Source organism: Colossoma macropomum, unplaced genomic scaffold (assembly GCF_904425465.1).
Source record: "Colossoma macropomum unplaced genomic scaffold, Colossoma_macropomum, whole genome shotgun sequence".
Classification (NCBI taxonomy): domain Eukaryota; kingdom Metazoa; phylum Chordata; class Actinopteri; order Characiformes; family Serrasalmidae; genus Colossoma; species Colossoma macropomum.
The window spans coordinates 46,211,985-46,231,735 of NW_023494791.1; the positions used below are offsets into that span (position 1 = coordinate 46,211,985).

Genomic DNA, 19,751 nt, shown 5'->3' on the forward strand with positions numbered 1-19,751 from the left:
AGTTTTAGCTAGCTATAGACACTTTTCTTGCATCTCCGGCAGGAAAATGTCTCTTAACGTTTGACTTTTTACGAGGTTGAAGTCAGTTTCTCATTCGCCAGCTTCTTGTTCAAATTTTCCCGTTCCACCTTAAATGGGGCTTGAAATGCCAGAATGCACCTTTTAAGGTGGAACGGGAGAATTTAAACAAGAAGCTGGCGAATGAGAAACTGACTTCAGCTTCTCTACTTTTTAGTGTTTCAGTTTCTCGTTGCAGATTAAACGTATCAGGAAACCAGCTGGAGTGATTATAAATGCAGTCCATTCGCCTCCAAATAATAGATGCTCATCTTAAATCTCTCTCTTTGCCTCTCTTTGGCATTACAAGCCATCACTGCTTTCAGCTGAAAAATATATTACAAATATCAGAATTTTTTTTTCCACAAGCATATAATCTTGTTCAAAAGCACCAACAACAGCCATACAAACACTAAAGCTAACAGGGAGGCAGACTTTAGACATTGTAGACCTGATCAATTCTCTAGAGAATGAAAGGAGCAGGTAATGTGGCTTCCAAAATCCATTAAAAAAATCAAGAGAAAAGCTGGGACAGGACCACTAAGCATGAAGCTCTGCCCCAGTCTGCACTTTGCTTTTTCAGTTTGCATTTAGCCTTTGTAATAATTGCAATAACTGCAGAATGTAGAAGTGCGCCAACTACTGGTGAAAACAGTGCAACTGTGCCAGTTTGCAAGAAAAGGGGCACATTGGAAAACTACAGTTTTTGATCATACCCTTATCTTTCTTCATCTTCATCATTGCATCAGGGAATAAAAATCAGAGATCCAGACTAGTGAAGGGATACAAAAATATTTCTTTTTTATTTTCTGGCAGATCAGAACATAATCAGAGTGACAACAATGCAGTTATAAAAAAAATAAAAAGCTCTCATGCATGATTTTTGCTCTTCTGCGATGATAACTTAGCCCCCCTCTAACTGACCTTGTGATCTGAGGACGCTGAGTATGAGTAGGCCTTTCCCAGCACTATTCTGTCTCTGAGCAGTTTGAAAAAGGCATAGTAGTTGCTGAAGAGTATGAGTGCTAATGATATTGTCTGGTACCATTTTTCTGAACACATCAGTGAATATAGCTGATAGAATATCATCGCTCCTTCCAAGATGATGAGGATGTTCAATATTCGAAGCGGTTTGTTGAAGAAAAACTGCAGGGGAGAAAGAGGAAGGTTGATGGTCAGTAGGGAAGAAGGACTACTCTGTATACATCAACAAAGCCTATATATGAGTCAGTCTAATGCTACCATCATGCAGCCACATCCTTTTTTTTTTTAAAGAGTTTAGGGAAGTTTTACTGCAAAAATGTGGTCTAGGTGTAATAATGCTTTAATTGTCCATGCCGTAGACAAGAAAGAGTCTATAGAAACTTAATTAAACTAACTGTTAACAGCTCATAATGTGTCTTGGTGATGTTAAAAAATGTCAAGCCAACCATGGATGATAAATATAGTACAAAATATCTTTTGCGGTCTCAATGTTCAGTGTAGGTATATAGGTGCACTTCTACAATTCTACAAGTTCTACAGTTACAGACTGTAGTCCATCTGTTTCTCTGCAGACTTTGTTAGCCCCCTTTTACCCTGTTCTTCAGTGGTCAGGACACCCATGGACCCTCACAGAGCAGGTACTATTGGGTGGTGGATCATTCTCAGCACTGCAGTAACACTGATGTGGTGGTGGTGGTGTGTTAGTGTGTGTTGTGCTGGTCTGAGTGGATCAGACACAGCAGTGCAGCTGGAGCTTTTAAACACTGTGTCCACTCACTGTCCACTCTATTAGACACTCCTACCTTGTCAGTCCACCTTGTAGATGTAAAGTCAGAGACGATAGCTCATCTGCTGCTGCACAGTTTGTGTTGGTCATCCTCTAGTCCTTCATCAGTGGCCACAGGACGCTGTTGGCTGGATATTTTTGGTTGGTGGACTATTCTCAGTCCAGCAGCGACACTGAGGTGTTTAAAAACTCCAGCAGCACTGCTGTGTCTGATCCACTCAGACCAGCACAACACATACTAACACACCACCACCACATCAGTGTTACTGCAGTGCTGAGAATGATCCACCACCCAAATAGTACCTGCTCTGTGAGGGTCCATGGGGGTCCTGACCACTGAAGAACAGGGTAAAAGGGGGCTAACAAAGTATGTAGAGAAACAGATGGACTACAGTCTGTAACTGTAGAACTACAAAGTGCACCTATATAGTAAGTGGAGCTGATAAAATGGACAATGAGTGTAGAAACAAGGAGGTGGTCATAATGTTATGCCTGATCGGTGTACATTTGTCTTGCAATAAGCTCACATTTCAGTCTGAGTAACTGCAGGAGACAAGTGAAAACAATGCCTTATACCAATTACATAACAAATGTGTGTAGTGCAGAAGCATCTACTGGACTATAAAGTGAAGATATGTATTTATCTCTAGGGATGCATGAGTGGGTACTTACATAGAAGCGGTAATGTGACACATCTGAGGGTACTGCTACATTATAGTGGCCCATGGCCTTATACACATTTTTGTTGTGTTTGACTAGCACTCCCTGTGGCCACATGTATTCTTCTGTCCATCTGAAAACACAAGGAGCGTAGATAGGTTAGCAGTGAAAACCGCAGCGAGTGTAAAAACACTGTCAACTCAAATCCTTTAGACTAAATCAAGGATTTTTAGCGGAAACTTTGATGTTTATGAGGCTGTATTTTGTAACCTTATACAGTTGTATACAGAAGTTTGGACATCTATGGTCAAATTACAGATTTTGTGGCTGTTTAAAGTGAAAAGAAGTAAACAGAATCTCTACAGCAAACTATTTAAAAATGCACAGTTACTTTAGATTTGATCAGCTTTAAAAATACTAAGCAGTAATTGTGGCATGTGCAAAACTTTGGACACCTTTTCTATTGTAAAGTCTCCGAACTCAACATGTTGGGCATTAATTGACTCGTTAGGACTGATTAAGCAGGTCAAGAATTGTCATTAGGACATGTCAGCTAATGACAATTCCAGAGCATAATAAATTTCTCCTCAGACCTTGTGCTAACACTCAATCATGAGCGCCTCTAAGCAGCTGGCTGAGGATCTGAAAATGAAGCTAAGAGTTGCTTACAAAGCAGAGGAAGGCTTTAAAAACATTAAACCTTTCATCTCGCGATTTCTACTGTCTGAAATGTCATCAAGAAATGACAGATAAGTGGAACTGTGGAAGTCAATGCAACATCTGGAAGACCAAGAAAACTCTCAAACGTAATTGCTGGCCAGAAAGGCAGAGCAAAGACCTGCAGGTAGGTTTAGCTGACACAGGAGTGGTGTTGCACTGTTCTACTGTGCACAGTTTCTTGCACAAACATGATCTGCATGAAAGAGTCATCAGAAGCAAACCTTACTTGCAACCTACTCAAAAAAGTCAAAGTCTGAAGTGTGCAAAACAACATCTAGATAAACCAGAGGCATTTTGGTTACAAGTGCCGTAGTGTGATGAAGTAAAAAACTTATTTGTCATTAATCACCAAAGGAATTTTTTGGAGAAAAAAAAGAGAAGCATTTGATGTAAAGAACACCTTGTCAATTGTCAAGCATGTGTGAGGATCTATGAAGGTTTGGGGTTGTGTTGCAGCCAGTGGCACAGGAAATATTTCGCAGGTAGATGGAAGAATGGATTCCAACATAAAATTAAACAAATTTACAAAACATGTAAAAACGCTGCTGTACACCCAAGCACGCAAGTGCGACTCCAGTACACCTTACTGCCAAAATCTGAGGTCACGCCCTCCATCTAACCATGAGTGAGACGTACATGTGCTGCAGGACGTTGGAGCAGAGCGAGGGGTCCACCTTCTGCCAGCAGCCCAAGTGAGCTGCCGCTTTGTGGAGCAGGTCGCAGTAGCGCGGGGGTAAGAGGTGCCGCATCAGTATGACGGACGTGCTGACTGACACAAGGATGAAGAGCTCGCAGGACCACCGTTTATCCACATACTGAGTGCTCTAGAAAAGCATGAAGACACAGAACAGGAACCAATAAGAAACATTTTCATAACATAAATGTGCAGATGCAAATGTGTAAATAGAATGTAATTAATTACATAACTATGTAAGTAACAACGTAATTACATAATAATAATAATAATGATTCTAATGATAATAGTTCTAAGGGTTCTGATAGGAAGCACTCCTCACAACGGTCACATTATTAAGTAGAACTCAACATCCATACCCAGTCCACTCACCTTGACAAACCAGACAGGTACAAAGGCCACGTAGTAAGCGCTGAGCATGGAGCTGACCAGCACCTCCTTCATCCTCCAGTTGAAGTCCATCTTCAGGTACTCCACCTCTTTGCGGATGAGGTCGGGGGAGAGGCAGCAGGCGTGGGTGGGCATGGGCTGGGCGCTGTACAGCTGGCTCGTGTGCTGCTTCCAAGTCTCCTTCAGCACAGATAAGTAGTCCCTCCCTCCACGTCCCAGAGAGCCACCGTTGCCCCCTACCTCTTTGGAGGCGATGGTGGCGATGGGGGAGAGGGGTCCAGCCCGGCGGACGTCACAGCTGGGTCTGAAGAAAGGGATGTACATTCCAAACCTGAAGGACACAGAAAGATGCTGTTATACAGATTTTAAAGCTATTTTACTACTCACAACGCACAGAATAAAGATACACGTCATTATGTTCAATACAATGTTTGATTGTGAGATCAAATTAATTAGATTTTTGATATTTTACATGATAAAATGTACACATAGTTCTAGTAATGCATTATATAGCTTGTAGTTGGGCTCAGATGAATAAAAATTCTTTGACAGAACTTTTTCCAACACCTGCTGTACTGCCAATGACCCAGTAAGAATCTGCAATGTGCGCAGTTTTTTTACAGTCTGACGGTAATAATTGTGGAGTGATTTTAATCCAGTATTAATCTGTAGTGTGTGTAGTTTTCTCAGTCTGACAGTAATGATTGTGGAGTAATTTTAATCCGGTTTAAAATATTATGTAGGCATAAAGCTGAAAACAGACACAAGACTGTGCAGTTAATAAAGTATGAATAGGAACATATCAGAACTAGTGCTGAACAATTTGGGGAAAATACCGTATTACGATTTTTCTGACTAATTTTGCGACATTGTTTTAAATTGCAATTATTTTCTATAATTTAACATTCAGACCTGTCTTTTTTTGCCAAGAAAATCAAAATATCCACTTTTTCTGGTTTGAAGCTTGACCCCTAAATGTAGCGTGCCAGACAGCCGATTAGTTATGGCTGTGATGTCAAAACACATGTGGGTTTGGTTGCCTCTGATTGGTCTAACTCAGGGCTTCTCAACCTTTTCCACCCTATAACCCACCTCTTTATAATAGCAGCCCGCAGGAAAACTAAAAACGTTTCTGAAACAAAAATTTCTTTTCTTTTCTTAAATGGTAACTGCTGCAGACCAGAGTGTGGGTGGAGTATTCACACATATCAAACCAAGCAAAGTAAAGAAAAAGTGACCACACCAAACAAGGAAGCTGTAGAAGCGCCCTGAGAAACTTCTCCATCTCTGGCTAACTAAGTGTCTGCATCACCGTGTCGGCATCACGCGTGGCTACACTGTCTCAACCTGCTACTGCAACGGTTTTATTTGTATGTCTCTATTAACATTTATATTGGTCATAGTTTGCTTCTTGGACTTTAATGACAAAGTCATGTTACCAGCTCACTACGAACTGCTGCCTCCACCTGAGTACAAGCCTGTGGACCACTAGAGGGTGCTTCATGGCGCACTGGTGGTCTGCAGCCCACAAATTGAGAAACCCTGGTCTAACTTATCTAAAGGCCGTTCACAAGCTCTGTGTTATTAGATTAAATTTCCCCTCTTAAAACTTAAGACAACGTTTTGATGACGTGGGCCATAATTTTTTAAAAAATTGCAGCTCTAGCGATTTAAAAATTGTGCTCTCTTTAATCGTGTTTCGATTTATTATTTTTTTCTCAATAAAAACAAACTAATTTTTTCACACGTCTTGTGTATTGGTCATAGAAGGCAGGGCACTCACGGATAGCACAGGAAGAGAAGACTGAGGAATGAGTAGGTTCTGAAGAGGTAAATAAGGGAACGGCATAAACTCCAGCCAGTGAGGGTCAGTACTGCAAACCGAGCGGTTACCAGGAATATGGAGTGAGGGAAGGACAGCTTCCCACTCTGAGACGCCTACAGAGAGACAGAGTGAGAGAAAGACAGAAAAAGATCATTTAAATATAAAGCATCTGTCATTTGTTGGTTACGACATGCAGAGAACTCGTGTTCCAGTGGCTGAACTACAAATATTCCAGTGTTTTTCAACTTAATTGCATAAATTGCATAATAAACTTTAACTGCATCTTTGCACTCACTGCACTGTTATTGTACTTTATATCCTATTATTATTGCACTAATAATTTTTGCACAGTCTATTGCTGCACTATTCATATTTGCATCAACAGTTACTGTACAAGTTTACTCTGCATACTTATCTTTTACCTATGCTGCCCTCACAGCACATACTACCTTCATTGTATGCTCTCCACTCACTCTGTATATGTATATTATATTTATACTTGCATATCTATATATATTTTACCACTCTACTGTCCTTCTGCACTTTATATGTAAATAATACTGTATTTTGCACTTCTGGTTAGATGCTAAGTGCATTTCATTGGCTCTGTACTCTGCACAATGACAACGAAGCTGAATCTAATCTAATCTTAATCTCATCTGCAGCATACGGCTGATTTCTACTGGCAATAATTTTAGCGTAGTTTCCTGTACTTAGTCAAAGAACAGAAAATCTGTTAACTCTAAACGTTTTTAATAGAAGCCAATGGACGGATCCTGAATTTAGTCAGTGAACGTTTATGCTGAACACACATTTTTGTTGGAACACTTTCATTAACTCCTCAGTGAAAAGTGTTTGTAATTTAAGGTGTAAATTTGTATAACTGTTTCTTTCGGTTTTACAGAGGGAAGAATTTGTGGTAGTTTGTTAACAGCCTAGTAAAAAATCTAATTAAAACCTAATCTCAAACAGAGAGTATGCTGAAAAACAATGGAATATGCCTTTTAATGAACAGGCTGGCTACACAATCACACACATTCACTCACAATACTCCCATTGTCACATAATGTAATATCCTGGGTGTCATCACCTCTTTCACTATGGCTGCTATCAGCCGGCGGGCCAGCACGATGATGGTGAACACCAGCATGTTGTAGTCAATCAGGTGGAAGTTCTAGGAAGACAAAAATGAGTCATGTTATGACTTGTGCTCTATTTCTGGTGATATGTGGTGTGAAGGGCGTATTATTTAGCTGCCTTAGTGTTTGTCTGAAGACAGAAACAAATATTACTGGTATACAGAAACATACAATCATGCATGAAAACATATTAGAACATTCATATTGTCATTTAATATCGTCTAAAATAAATTTTTTCAAGAGGAAAGAAACAAAACAGAACAACAAAACACTAATAAGAAACAAAAAATCCAGCATACTAAATGTGGAGCTTCTAAACCGATCCAACTCATCAATACAATCCAGCGGCCTGTGGTTAGCCAATAGATGTGAGTAAGTTAGCATTAGAGATGTGCATTCCGACTATTTTGATTCTCGAGTATCCATAAGAGTTCAAAAATGGATATCCAGAAAAAAACAGAAGAAAAAATGCCTGAAAATAATGCAGGGCTGTAGGGTCACCTTATTAGCTGACAGCACTGGCGCCAAATAAAAATACAGCAGCACCCAGAGGAACATATTTTATTACTGTAAATCAGCCGAGGGACAGGTTTGTTCGGATGAGTAACGGAGGCTGACTCAGCAGATGAGCCTATAGAGCCAAAGAGCGTCAGGTTGGCTGCTGATAAGGACTCGTCGCTTTCTTCGTGAGGTATTTTGACAGTGGATGACGTCAACATGTTAGTTTGTCAGAGGAATATATTTTCATTGTTTGTGGACCTCGCTAACATCAGCTCGATCAGCTAGTCTAGTTAGTGGTTCTCAGCCACGTTCTTAATAATATGTTCTCAGCAACACACTCATGTTCAGGCATTCAACAACAACAACAACAACAACAACATTTATTTGTATAGTGCTTTTTACAACTAGTGATGTCTCAAAGCAGCTTTACAGAAAAGCAGTTTATACAGGGAAAACAGTTTATATATTATCAAAAGAATAAAAAGAAAATAAAAGAAAATTAAAGAAAGGAGTCCATGTATAGACGTAAGGAACTAAATCCGAGTCCAAGCACCCCATAGGCAAGCCAGTGGCGAGGAAAAACTCCCTAGGAGTAAGAGGAAGAAACCTCGAGAGGAGACCAGGCTCAAGGGAGGAACCCATCCTCCTCTGGTCGACCCCGGATGAAGAGAGAATGACATAGCTAATGAGATTTAATGACAAGATACAACAAGGAAGCTTAGAGCTTGAACATCTTTCAGAAATATTCGGATTAATCCAGGAAGAAGTAATGTAGTTAGAACCATCTCATAGGTTCTCTGTCAAAGTGAGAGATAGGGTTCATGATCAGTGCCAGACACTGGTGGCTCCACTGTGGTAATTTCAGAGCAGAAAAGTAGAGGAGCAAAGTATTACATAACATGTTTAAGTCCTGTTGAAACATGATTGGTTTTAATTGAGGAGACAGGGTTACATCATTTTATCTGGCATTTCTCAGTGATTTTAGTGCCCTCCAAATGCGCCATGTCAGCACTTTTACAGAATAAAAAAAGAGTAAAAATTCTAGCGTCTTTTACCTTCCATAAAAAGAGCCGTAGAAATAACCACAAGATATACTAATATAAATAAACGCAAAGTAAAAGTCCTATTATGTCCTGTGGAAGGATATAACTAACTAATAAATAACTAATAGAGTTTCTTAATTATGGAGGTACTCGAAAAAGCATTTAAGGTGTGAAATACAAGGGGTGTGTGATCTCCTAATTAACCAGTTGAACCGCCTGAAAGTCTTAAAATCAAATTTCTGAGGTTGTCCCTGAAAATAAACTTCTTATGCTGTAATGCTGTGCATTAGGGAAAAATAGACGCTTAAATACAAATTCAGAGAAAGCTTATTGTTTCGCCTGCTTTGCCCACAAAAAGAGCTTCTGTCTTTGGTACTCTTAACTAGAGATGCAGCACTGCTCTGCCTCAAGATGACAATTTACCATTAATAAAAATCATTTACATGATGCTTTACCATGTAAAAATTACAGAAAATGTCTGTTTACATGCAGTGATGTTGACTGTTGGCCAACAGCAATGCTTATAACAGTGTATTTATTTAAGACAGCAAGATAGAGTTTAAGGGCAAATGGCTAAATTAATTGTTTTAAGTAAAGGCGGTGCGTAAATCGAGCAGCCACTCCCATCTCTGCCATTTATACCGAGATTTATTATCCCATGAAAATCAGGCATAAACATTACAGCACAATCTGGCACTGTGCCTCCTCCTCATAGAAAACTAAAACATTTCTCTGAATTGTTAGCCTGGATGTTTTCGTTAAAGAGCATGGACTAGAGGAATCTGGTGGGGGTAGACGTCTGTTTTTTCAGTCCCGCTCCTTCATCATTCGTCCCACTCCCATCTGCAACCAAAACATTTTGTCCCACTCCCGCCCACACAGCTCCGTCAAGACGAACTGACATCCAATATCTGACACAATCTATTCACAAATACATTGTCCTCTGCTGAAATAACACAGCAGCCATGGTCATCAGGCTCACTGTGAGTAACTTCACCAAACGCCATTTATCCCCTGTAAACACAAAGCAGGAATTAAACCACAGAGCGGTTATTTTTGGTGTTTTGCTGGGCAGCTGTGGCCGTCGGACTGAAGGCTCTGCCGTCTCTGTGAGCTACGAGAATATGCATGTCGTTCACTCGATCAGATGATTCGCAACTCTTTAGAATAACTTCATTCATTTTAACTGTTTTACTGTTATCATATCGAAACAAAACCTCTCCAAAATGACAACTTTACAAGAAAAAGGAAAAAACATTCTCTACTTTTAATGTAAGTCAATGGAACCTGAATTTTTTTCCAAGTAATTTTGGGACATTTTCTTTTGGTCCATTAATCATGAAATTTACACACAACGTAAAGAGCAACAGGAATTTTTCAAATTATGTCAAAAACTGAAAAATGACAAGGTTTTCTTCCAACAGCAGAGATTATACATATATGTGTGTGTATATATATATATATATATATATATATATATATATATATATATATATATATAACGATTATATTACATTATTATATATTATATTACGATTCAGAGGGCTGCGATGCGATTATAAAACGATTATTGATGCATCTTTTTTTTCTATACATGATTTCTATTTTCTCACTGTGTGAGGACTTAGTAGTTTTAAAGCAAAGTATTTGTAATGATCCATAATGCATTTACTTCCAATATCTTTTATTAATAAATCAAATGGAAGTGATGTGGGAAGTGAACTAGAAGGCTCTCATTCAGTGCTCTTGTTTGGAGCACATGAGACGCAGCTGCGACTCATCTGTGATAAAATGCGCTGTTAGGGTAACATAAGACCCAGTGGCAGTGGATGTCCATGCAGCGCGTTACAGCTGTCCTATCCATTTTCTTTAGTGATTTTATAACTTCGGTTTCGGTCCTGTTGCAGAGAGGGGGCTGTGTCAGTAAAAGATCTTCGACACTGGACGCTGAATCTCGGCTCCAAAGTGTGCATAGCGTGAAAGCCCTGGTTCTCAACGACTGAGAACTGGTGTGCAGACTGCAGGTCACATAGCAACGAAGTCTCGCCTGACTAGTAGCTATGAAAAGACAGACAGATATTTAAGACGAACATTTGGAGTTGAATGGCCTTATTCGCCTTTATAAGCAACGTAGTTGGTTTCCTGGTATGTTAAATCTGCAACGAGAGACTGTCAAACACTAAAAAGTTGTTAAGATGAAGTCAGCTTCTCTTTCGAATTTTCCCGTTCCACCTTAAATGGTGCAGCAGTTACATTCGGCGCCTCAGGCAGAATTGATGGAACGGGAAAATTCGAACGAGAAGCTGGAGAATACGAAGCGACTTCAGCCTCGTAAAACAGTCGAACACTGAGAGACATTTTACAAGAAACTGATCTAATTTTGAGGAAAAGTTTCCTATCGGAAATGGGAGCAAAGCGGCTATTAAAGCTTAAAGCAGAGCGAAGTAAATCTGCGTTTTCCTTTATATTGTATAGCCTTTACTAGGACATTACCACATACTGAGACATACTGGACATTAAATGTTGTGGCTCCCAAGGTGGTTTGATTTTTGTTGAAAGGACAAAATAGCTCTTCTTAACATTTGGGTTGTGACTCCTGACCTAACCTGGCTTTTAATGCGGAGGGTGCCGGTCAGATTTCTCGCTCATCCACCTGCCGTCAGAGACTGTCCGGGCGCTGCACTTGCCCCCTAACCCACAAGTTCCGCCTTTTACGTTCCGTCAACATTATGTTATAAATTAAATATTTAGAAAATCTATTTTTGACATTTATGAATCGATTCAGAATCGTTCACATCCGCATCGCGATGCATCTAAGAATCAAGTTTTTCCCGCACCTCTAACATATCTAGTGATTGTTATACTTTTTTTAGGCTATTAATTAATTTGTGGAATTTCTCTTCATGCGTGCTTCATCCCGCTCCCGCCTACAGTGGGCTGGTTTCTCGCCCGCTCCGGCACACAACACTGAAAATTAGCCCCACACCACAACATACTGCGGGATTGCAGACCTCTAGGTGGGGGAACCTGCCAGCACAACCCAGCACCAAACGTTTAACAAGCTGTTTTCTCATTATGTGATCACATCTGACCTTTCAAGACTACAAGCAAAGCTGAGTGACCCTGACTCACCAGTGATGTGTGGGAGGGGGGGTGTGATGGCGGATACCACCACACTGTCTTGTAGATGTTGACATAGTGCACGAACAGTGCTACGAGGTGGCAGAAGAAAAGGTGCAGCTCGAACAGGATGTTTCTGTCCACAGACAGCTCAGGGATCTTACAGTGCTTCAGCGGAACCACCGTCTGCGCAGCCAGAGGAGGGCTGGACATTCCAGTTCCCGAACCATTCCTGCAGATCAAGCACAGAAGCCGATTTAAGCGACGGTTCAGTAAACAATAAATCAAATGTCAGGGTCAGTCATGGCCAACACTGCGTCTGTGTCACTGTGCGAGACAATCATGTTCCATCACAAACTAGCAGAGGAAAATATCATTTTAGGTCAATCAATTTAGACCAATATTCATTTTAGGCCAAGTCTAAGCATCGGTTTGTATTTGTTTCAACAGAAATTGTTCTGTTTTGAAAGAAGAATCTCCAAACATTTGTTTTTCACTGAATCTCTCCTTTAAAGTAGGAAACACACATATGCAAAATGGCAGAAATGCTGTACATTCAAAATGACAACATGCAAAATAATGGTACAAATAATGCTGTCCAACCTTAAATCATGTCACATCATGATGTAAGACTTGTGTATTTAACAAGGCACACTGTAATCGCAGTGTTCAGCAACATAAATGCAATATGGTATTTCATCTCAATCGTGCAGCATTAGCATTGGCCAAATTGGAGAAGTCACAAGCACCAAGTGCCGATACATTCAAGTGTCTTTCACTAAACCAAATAAAATGGGTTCAGTAAAATCAGTTTCAGGCACAGGACTACATAATGGCCCTAAACCACATGTGTCAAACTCCAGTCCTCGTGGGCCAAAACACTGCAGACTTCAGCACAGTGCCTCATTAAACACACCCGATTCAGCTCATCAGCTAATGAGCAAGGCCTTCATGAACTGAGTTCAGACCGTTAGATGAGGGTAGATAATATCCACAGCATTTTGGCCCAGAACGTCCCCAGGTTGACATGCCTGCCCTAAACTGACCTAGGGCTGCAATCAGTATTCAATGAAATTAGATAAATTCAATAAGAAAAATCAAATAATGACAATTTAATGAAACCACCCACGTCTATGGAGAGACACATGTTTATCAGACTGAATGCTAGCTTGTCAACAGTAGCACCAGCTCTGCACAGCAGGCTCAGTTTGCGAGAGCTCATTCTTAACTGTCTGGTTGGAGATAAAACCGACTGTTGACTGGTTTGGACAGTTCGCTAGCCTGCACACCCTCATTCTTGGTAATAATTGAAATGCAGAGTATGGTAGCTAGCAATACCTCTGTTGCACTTACTTGCAATTACAAAACATGAGAGCGTGCAGTCTAGTCAGCTGTCCAAAGCAGGAGGAAATTATTCAGATTGCACCGGGCGACAAGATCAGCAGTTTCACATGTGCACTGGTAGAAAGTGGCTTAAAAACCTTGATCACATAGAACCCCAAATATTTATTTCAACAACATTTATTGTCAGTTTTCTCTTTTTAGATTCTCGAGTCTCAGTGCTCGTCATTATGCACAGATCTGATTGGCTGAGTAGCGTCAAGTGATATTTACAATGCATGTGATTGATCTCCGATTCTCCCGGGCCCTTAAAGCTCCCGTAAAGGCTAGAAACGTTACGCCGATTAAAATATGACCACCTCATCGAAATTAAATAATTCTCCATAGTTTAACGGTTATAGGTCCAGGTCCGCATAGGACAGCGTCTGGGTCCAAACCCGGACCGCAGTCCGCCTGTTAGTGACCTCTGCTCTAGTAGAATAATTGCATATTCTAAATTATATTCAAAAATGAAAATGTTCAACAGCTGCAGGCCTACACTGAATCACTACAAAACCCACAAGCACAACCACTAGTGCTGCATTTACGTGTGGTCAGTAGATGGATGATGGTAAACTGGATATTCCCTTGCTTATAATGGAGCAGGAATGGAAAGTTCCAGTTTAACTTTCCCAAATTTTGCCGGATGTTGATTTTTGAATGCTTGTACTTGAAGTCGTGCCTGTTCATGTACATCAACAAAAACAAAACGCTTAGAAACAACAGTGTGTGTTTAACACTTTGAGGACAAAATAACAGCTAACGCCATCACTCCACACACGGGCAGAGATGGCAATGATGCTATCACCATGGCAACGTTTACATGGCTTCATGCTGCTGTGTACCACAGCCAGGTGCAGTATGGTGTTTTTTTCTTCCAGCACTAACATGTAAACGCAGTACAAGACACAAACACACACATCCCACCTGGTTCGAGACCTCACGCCAGTCACAGGTGAGCTGGTGGAGTGGTTCCCATTGTTGACGGATCCCGTCTCGCCTCCCAGAGGAGAACGACAGTACGTCGTTCTGTTCGCTCCTCTTCGTCCTCCTGCCATTCCACTTCTCCTCTCGCCGTCGACCAGACAGATCTTCCTTCTCAGCTGCTGACCTGCACAGAGACCAACATCATCATCAGCTGGTTAAAGATCGGCCTGCGTTACTCTGATCAACATCACTTCCATTACTGGATCACAGGAAAGTCTCGATTCATCAAAACACCTTTAGAAACTCATCAGGAACATCTGGCGCTGTTCAGGATGCTCACACTGAAATTTGTGTGATTCATAAAGGGGTTGATCTGCAATTAGTCTTCTGTTATATCAGTATTGTACAAGCCAATTATAAGATTATGATTAACAATGTACTGCGCAGCACCACTTTCAACCATTTAGAGTGTCTTTTAAGCCATCGATGTCTAACTGGAAGACTTCAGTTCAGCACTGGTGATTACATTCTGGTGATTTTCCTGCTCAAATACATCTGATTCAGCTCAGGAACTAATTGCTAACAAATCACTGAAATGTGCTGAACACTCATGTTTTAACGGCTGGGTTTGAAAAGCACTCAATAAATTCTTCCTATACATCTAATGATGTCAACACTTCTGCTTGGGGCAGTCGTGGGCTGGAGGTTAGGGAACCAGCCTTGTGACCGGAGGGTTGCTGGTTTGATCCCCTGAACCGACAGTACGTGACTGAAGTGCCCTTGAGCAAGACACCTAACCCCACAACTGCTCCCGGGGCGCTGCAGATAGGGCTGCCCACCGTTCCGGGCAAGTGTGCTCACTGCCCCCTAGTGTGTGCGCATTCACTAGTGTGTATGAGGTGTTTGACTGTACAGATGGGTTAAATGCGGAGGTGAAATTTCCCCCTTGTGGGACTAATAAAGGTCTTTTAATCTTAATCTTAAACATCTAGATTTCTGGAACACCTAAAACTAATAGTGCGCTAATGATAAACAAATTAAATACTGCATAGCCGTAATTCCAACCATCCTACCAGGTATCTTTTAATTTTTTTTTAATACTACATTTTTTAATTAAGAGATTAACATTATTGGCAGTATGGGAACGTTTAAATTAGGATTGCACCATCAAAACTGGCAACACTGGAATCTGCAGTGCTCCAAACACGTGACTGACAAATTCTTTACTTTGATTCTGGCTGATCTGTGCTACAGTTTTATGAGGTAAATAAGGAGAGGCAGGTAAGTGCACTCGCGCTGTATCTGAACGCTGCTGCGACACCTGAACCGAAACGCTGTATCATAATTATACATGACTCATTGCGCTAAATATAGCCAGTCACCTCTTACTAATAAATGCTGCCCTTTATTTGAGCCATGCTATTTAAACAAGCAAATGATTTTTAAAGAATTTAAAATGTCAGTTTGGCTCATTAAAGAGTAAACAATATTTAATTATATTGCACCTTTACAAATATGTATTTCATGTGCTTAAAAAAAAACAAAAAAAAACACAACATCAGAATCAGACATGGCCATAAAAATCCATGATCAGTCCAGCCTTAATTTCAACATTATTATTTCTCCAACTCACACAAGAGTGACTCCCTGGGGCAGGACTCCCAGTGTTATATTTACTGTTGAGAACGGCTCTAGAAAAGAGATAATCAAACAATAATTTGCTGAAAAACTGTCTTATTTAGCTGCATCATGCCTACTCACTGTACTTCATATACAGTGTGAAAATTTCTGTCTACTGATAAAAGTATCGGCAACAATAAGGTCAATAATCGGTTATCATATCAGCCCAGAAATCCCATATTGGCGAACCTTTACTTTAAACACTGCTGTAGTTATTAGCAGGCATTAAGATTAATGTCAAAGTAGGTTCTATAGTCAAATAATGGGTTTAAGGAATACATACACAGACAGATCTCAGAATCAGTCATCAGAAGACTTTAAATTATTTATTTTGCAAGTCCCACACCCTTATTTACAGTTTAAAACTTCCCTAATCACACTTTGAAATGTGTTTTTTGTTACTGGTAAATGGTTAAGAATGTAATTTCTTAACAGACTGTGATTACAAATGGTGAAAAGTACCATCACACGCTCCATAAGCAACCCTCCCCACAGGTTCAACATGAAAACTCCAGCATCCTTATCAGAATTTAGACCTTTATGTGACAGAATTAATCAAGCTGTATTTAGGACTACGATGGGAGCTTTTCAAGAACCTTTAAGTTAGAAATTTAACTGTCGCAGGCTGAGATGATGATCACAAGTTTGGGACACCCCAATGACAAAGCAAAGCCTTTGAAATAGAGTGCTCTGGCAAACATGAGTGGCTGTCAAAGACTGTTTTAAGCAACGATCACCACACAGCAGATGCACCATGACCTGCTTTAAAGGGGAATTGGACCCGTTTTTAAAACTTTCTGCATAATTAAATCACTAACAAACTCATTCAGAGTGTTTTGATGTGAAATGGTTCATTGTAGAGAAACTTACTGACTCTTTTCTTTACCGTGGTGGTGATAAAATCCAGGGGTCGCCATGTTCACAACACAAATATAGCCATTTTACATAGTAATAAAAACCTACATTGTTCTACACATTTATACTGAGCCCTGCTGGTGGCATCCCATATAAATAAAAATAATGCGTGGCCACGCCTTATTAACGCTTAGGAATGAGATCCTAATGCGTGGAATGAGAAAATTAAGTCATGGCCACGACTTAGTAAGGCTTGGGAACTAAATCATGCCTTACTAAGTCACGGCCACATGTTAGGATCTCATTCCCACGCCTTACCAAGTCGTGGCCTTGCATTATTTTTATTTATACAGGATTTCATCAGCGGGGCTCTGCACATATACAGCCCTGATGATTATTAAATAGTGGAAAATCTGGGGAAAAAAAAAGGTTTTCTTTGGGACCTATTTTGGTTTGCAGTGCCCTGCAGGTCCCCCTGCACCACAAATGGATATTAAATTAGGCATTATTAGGCCAAAACCCTCTCAAAACTATCATCAGCATCACAAGCATAAGGCAGCATATTAGTGACTATTTCAAGTAATAACTTCCAATGTCTGGTTCCTACCACCACCTCTGTGAACAATTCTGACTCAGCATGTTTCTCTAGAATAGAGCATTTAACACCAAACCACTCGAATGACTTTGTTTACATCTTGATTTAATCACCGATTTTTTTTGGGGTGGAATTCCCCTTTCAGTTAATAATAGGGAATATAATAATCCTTAATTTGCTGTCTGAGGGGCATGCCTGACTACAAAACAAACCCAAAAACTATGCCCAACACATTCAGTAAGAGGTTAAGAAGGCCTGCACTCACCCACTTCTCCAAATGCACACACCCTCAAAGATATCCACACACACACACACACTTTTCCTTACTTAATGCGATATTTAGCCAAATAGAGCCATTCATCACGCATTCGAATAAACAGCATGAATCAGCTACGCTTGGATTTCACCTGCTCTTTGCATACAAGCGCTGTTTTTAGTGATGCTTTGCATTTATGCTGATGCTTTTTCATTCCCAGCTTTAAAATTAGGCCTTTTTTGAAGGGGTATTGCAAGCTACAGATGAAAACCGTCATTAATGTTATTATTAACATTATTATTATCATTATTATTAACAATATTATTAATACTATTATTATAGTATTATTACTACTATTGTTATTATTAGTCACTACACATATAGCTTAGATCAGTAACCATGGTAGCTAATTGTTCTTTAAATGATGGCAACAAAGCAAAGCACTACACTGCGATCTATGACATTTTCACGAGGCTGAAGAAGTCAGCTTCCTATTCGAATCTTCCCGTTCCACCTTAAATGGTGCTGCAGTTACGTTCTGGCGCCTGGAGACAGAACGTAACTGCTGCACCATTTAAGGTGGAACGGAAAAATCGATGGCAAATAGGAAGCTGACTTCAGCTCCGTGACATTTTTGGACATAGACATTCTGGATATCTTATTTTAATGGTGTCTGCGGCCACATTTCGGCTGCTTATTAAAGCCAGCAGCGAGCGAAAGTGCTGTTGTTATGGTTAGCCTGGTTAGCAAGCTAAGCTAAGCTAACTAGCCAGTGCACACTTCTCGTTTGTTGTTTTCGAGTCTGAACGCACAGCTTGAGCGCTGCACTGCAGATTTTATGGATCATATACGGCATAAAGGCACATAAAATGCCTGATATTGCCCAATAAACAGAGCCGAGAAGGTTTTGGTCCTGAAAGCATGCAGTACACACAGAAAGACTGAGGCCTAACTTAGACGCGAATTCGCTAGAGTCGGGTTTAAACCAGCACAAGCTTACCGGCGCTCAGAGGGAGGGTTCAGTCCCGAAATAAGCCTTTGATAAACACGACAGGATCTCTCTCTCCTGTTCTAGTGAGGAGTTAACAGGAGCTGAAGGTCCAAGAGCTGCATTCTTCGCTCATTCTGCTGCTCGGGATGCTGAACACGGGGGCGCGGACGGAGCGCGTGCACGAGGGAGGCGGGGCTCCTTAAAGGGACGCTCCGCCCGAAATGAAAACACTCAACCAGCTGTTGTAAACATGTCTGTTCGCCTTCCACAGTGGTGCCTCAACAGTTCTAAAACAGAGGTGTGTGTGGCTGAAAGACTACCTTTGGTTGACGTATCGTGAAGGTGGGAGGAAAACCACAGCAGCTTTAAAGGAGCAGTGTGTAATGCTTAGTGGCATCTAGCGGGGAGGCTGCAGACTGCAACCAACGGAATACCCCTCCCTCATCCCTCCCTTTCCAAGAGTGTAGCAGAACCTATCCGAACCTACAGTGGCCGTCAGGCGAGTGGTACGCTAAATTACTTAACCAGCAGAAAACAGGCAACTTCGGTGTAACTCTGAAAACATTTGTCCCTCGTCAGCGATTTCCATCTGGGAAAGGATACGCTAATGTTTATCCTTGTTTTCTGCCATCGCCTGTCACAATTTCATTTTTCTTTCTTCAAGTTTTTCACTTCTTTGGCAGCTGGGATTCACCCATGCTTGATTTTTCGTGTGCTTAATAATAAGTATGATCCTCAATTTGTGAAAATTTGGGTTATCAAACTTCTCACAATACAAAATGTTTAGCCAGCACTGGCAGAAACCACTGATTCTTCTTCTTTCTACATCTTCCAACTGGTGCTATAGGAGCCCAAAATTCAACGTAAAATGCAAAAGCCACTCTCCAAAGCCAGTGTTTGGTTTGTCCGTTCTGGGCTTTTGCAGAAACATAGTAGCACAACAAGCACCTGGAAGAGGAGCCACCAGAGCCAGTTTATGAGGAGTCTGGCCACTTCCTATTTCCCCCGTTATATCAACAACAGGACTCATAAACAGCAGAGGGCACCCACGAGCGAGAATGGGAGTAAATGGAGCTCAACGGCTAAAAATGAAAAGTTAAAATAGTTTCTAATCACTCACCCAGAACTTTCCTTTAATTTTAGAAAG

General features: G+C 40.7%; 1 protein-coding gene across 1 annotated transcript; it reads right to left on the bottom strand.

Moving 5' to 3' along the window:
- Nucleotides 1–833: 833 nt before the first annotated feature.
- tmem39b (transmembrane protein 39B) lies at nt 834–18,789 on the bottom strand. Its single transcript, XM_036575178.1, has 9 exons — nt 18,614–18,789; nt 14,228–14,411; nt 11,933–12,152; nt 7,208–7,291; nt 6,076–6,230; nt 4,275–4,623; nt 3,845–4,032; nt 2,501–2,621; nt 834–1,203 (listed from the first exon to the last, which is right to left on the bottom strand). The coding sequence occupies exons 2-9, from the start codon at nt 14,356–14,358 to the stop codon at nt 973–975; spliced, it is 1,479 nt and encodes a 492-aa protein (XP_036431071.1). The 5' UTR covers nt 14,359–14,411; nt 18,614–18,789; the 3' UTR covers nt 834–972.
- Nucleotides 18,790–19,751: the final 962 nt, after the last annotated feature.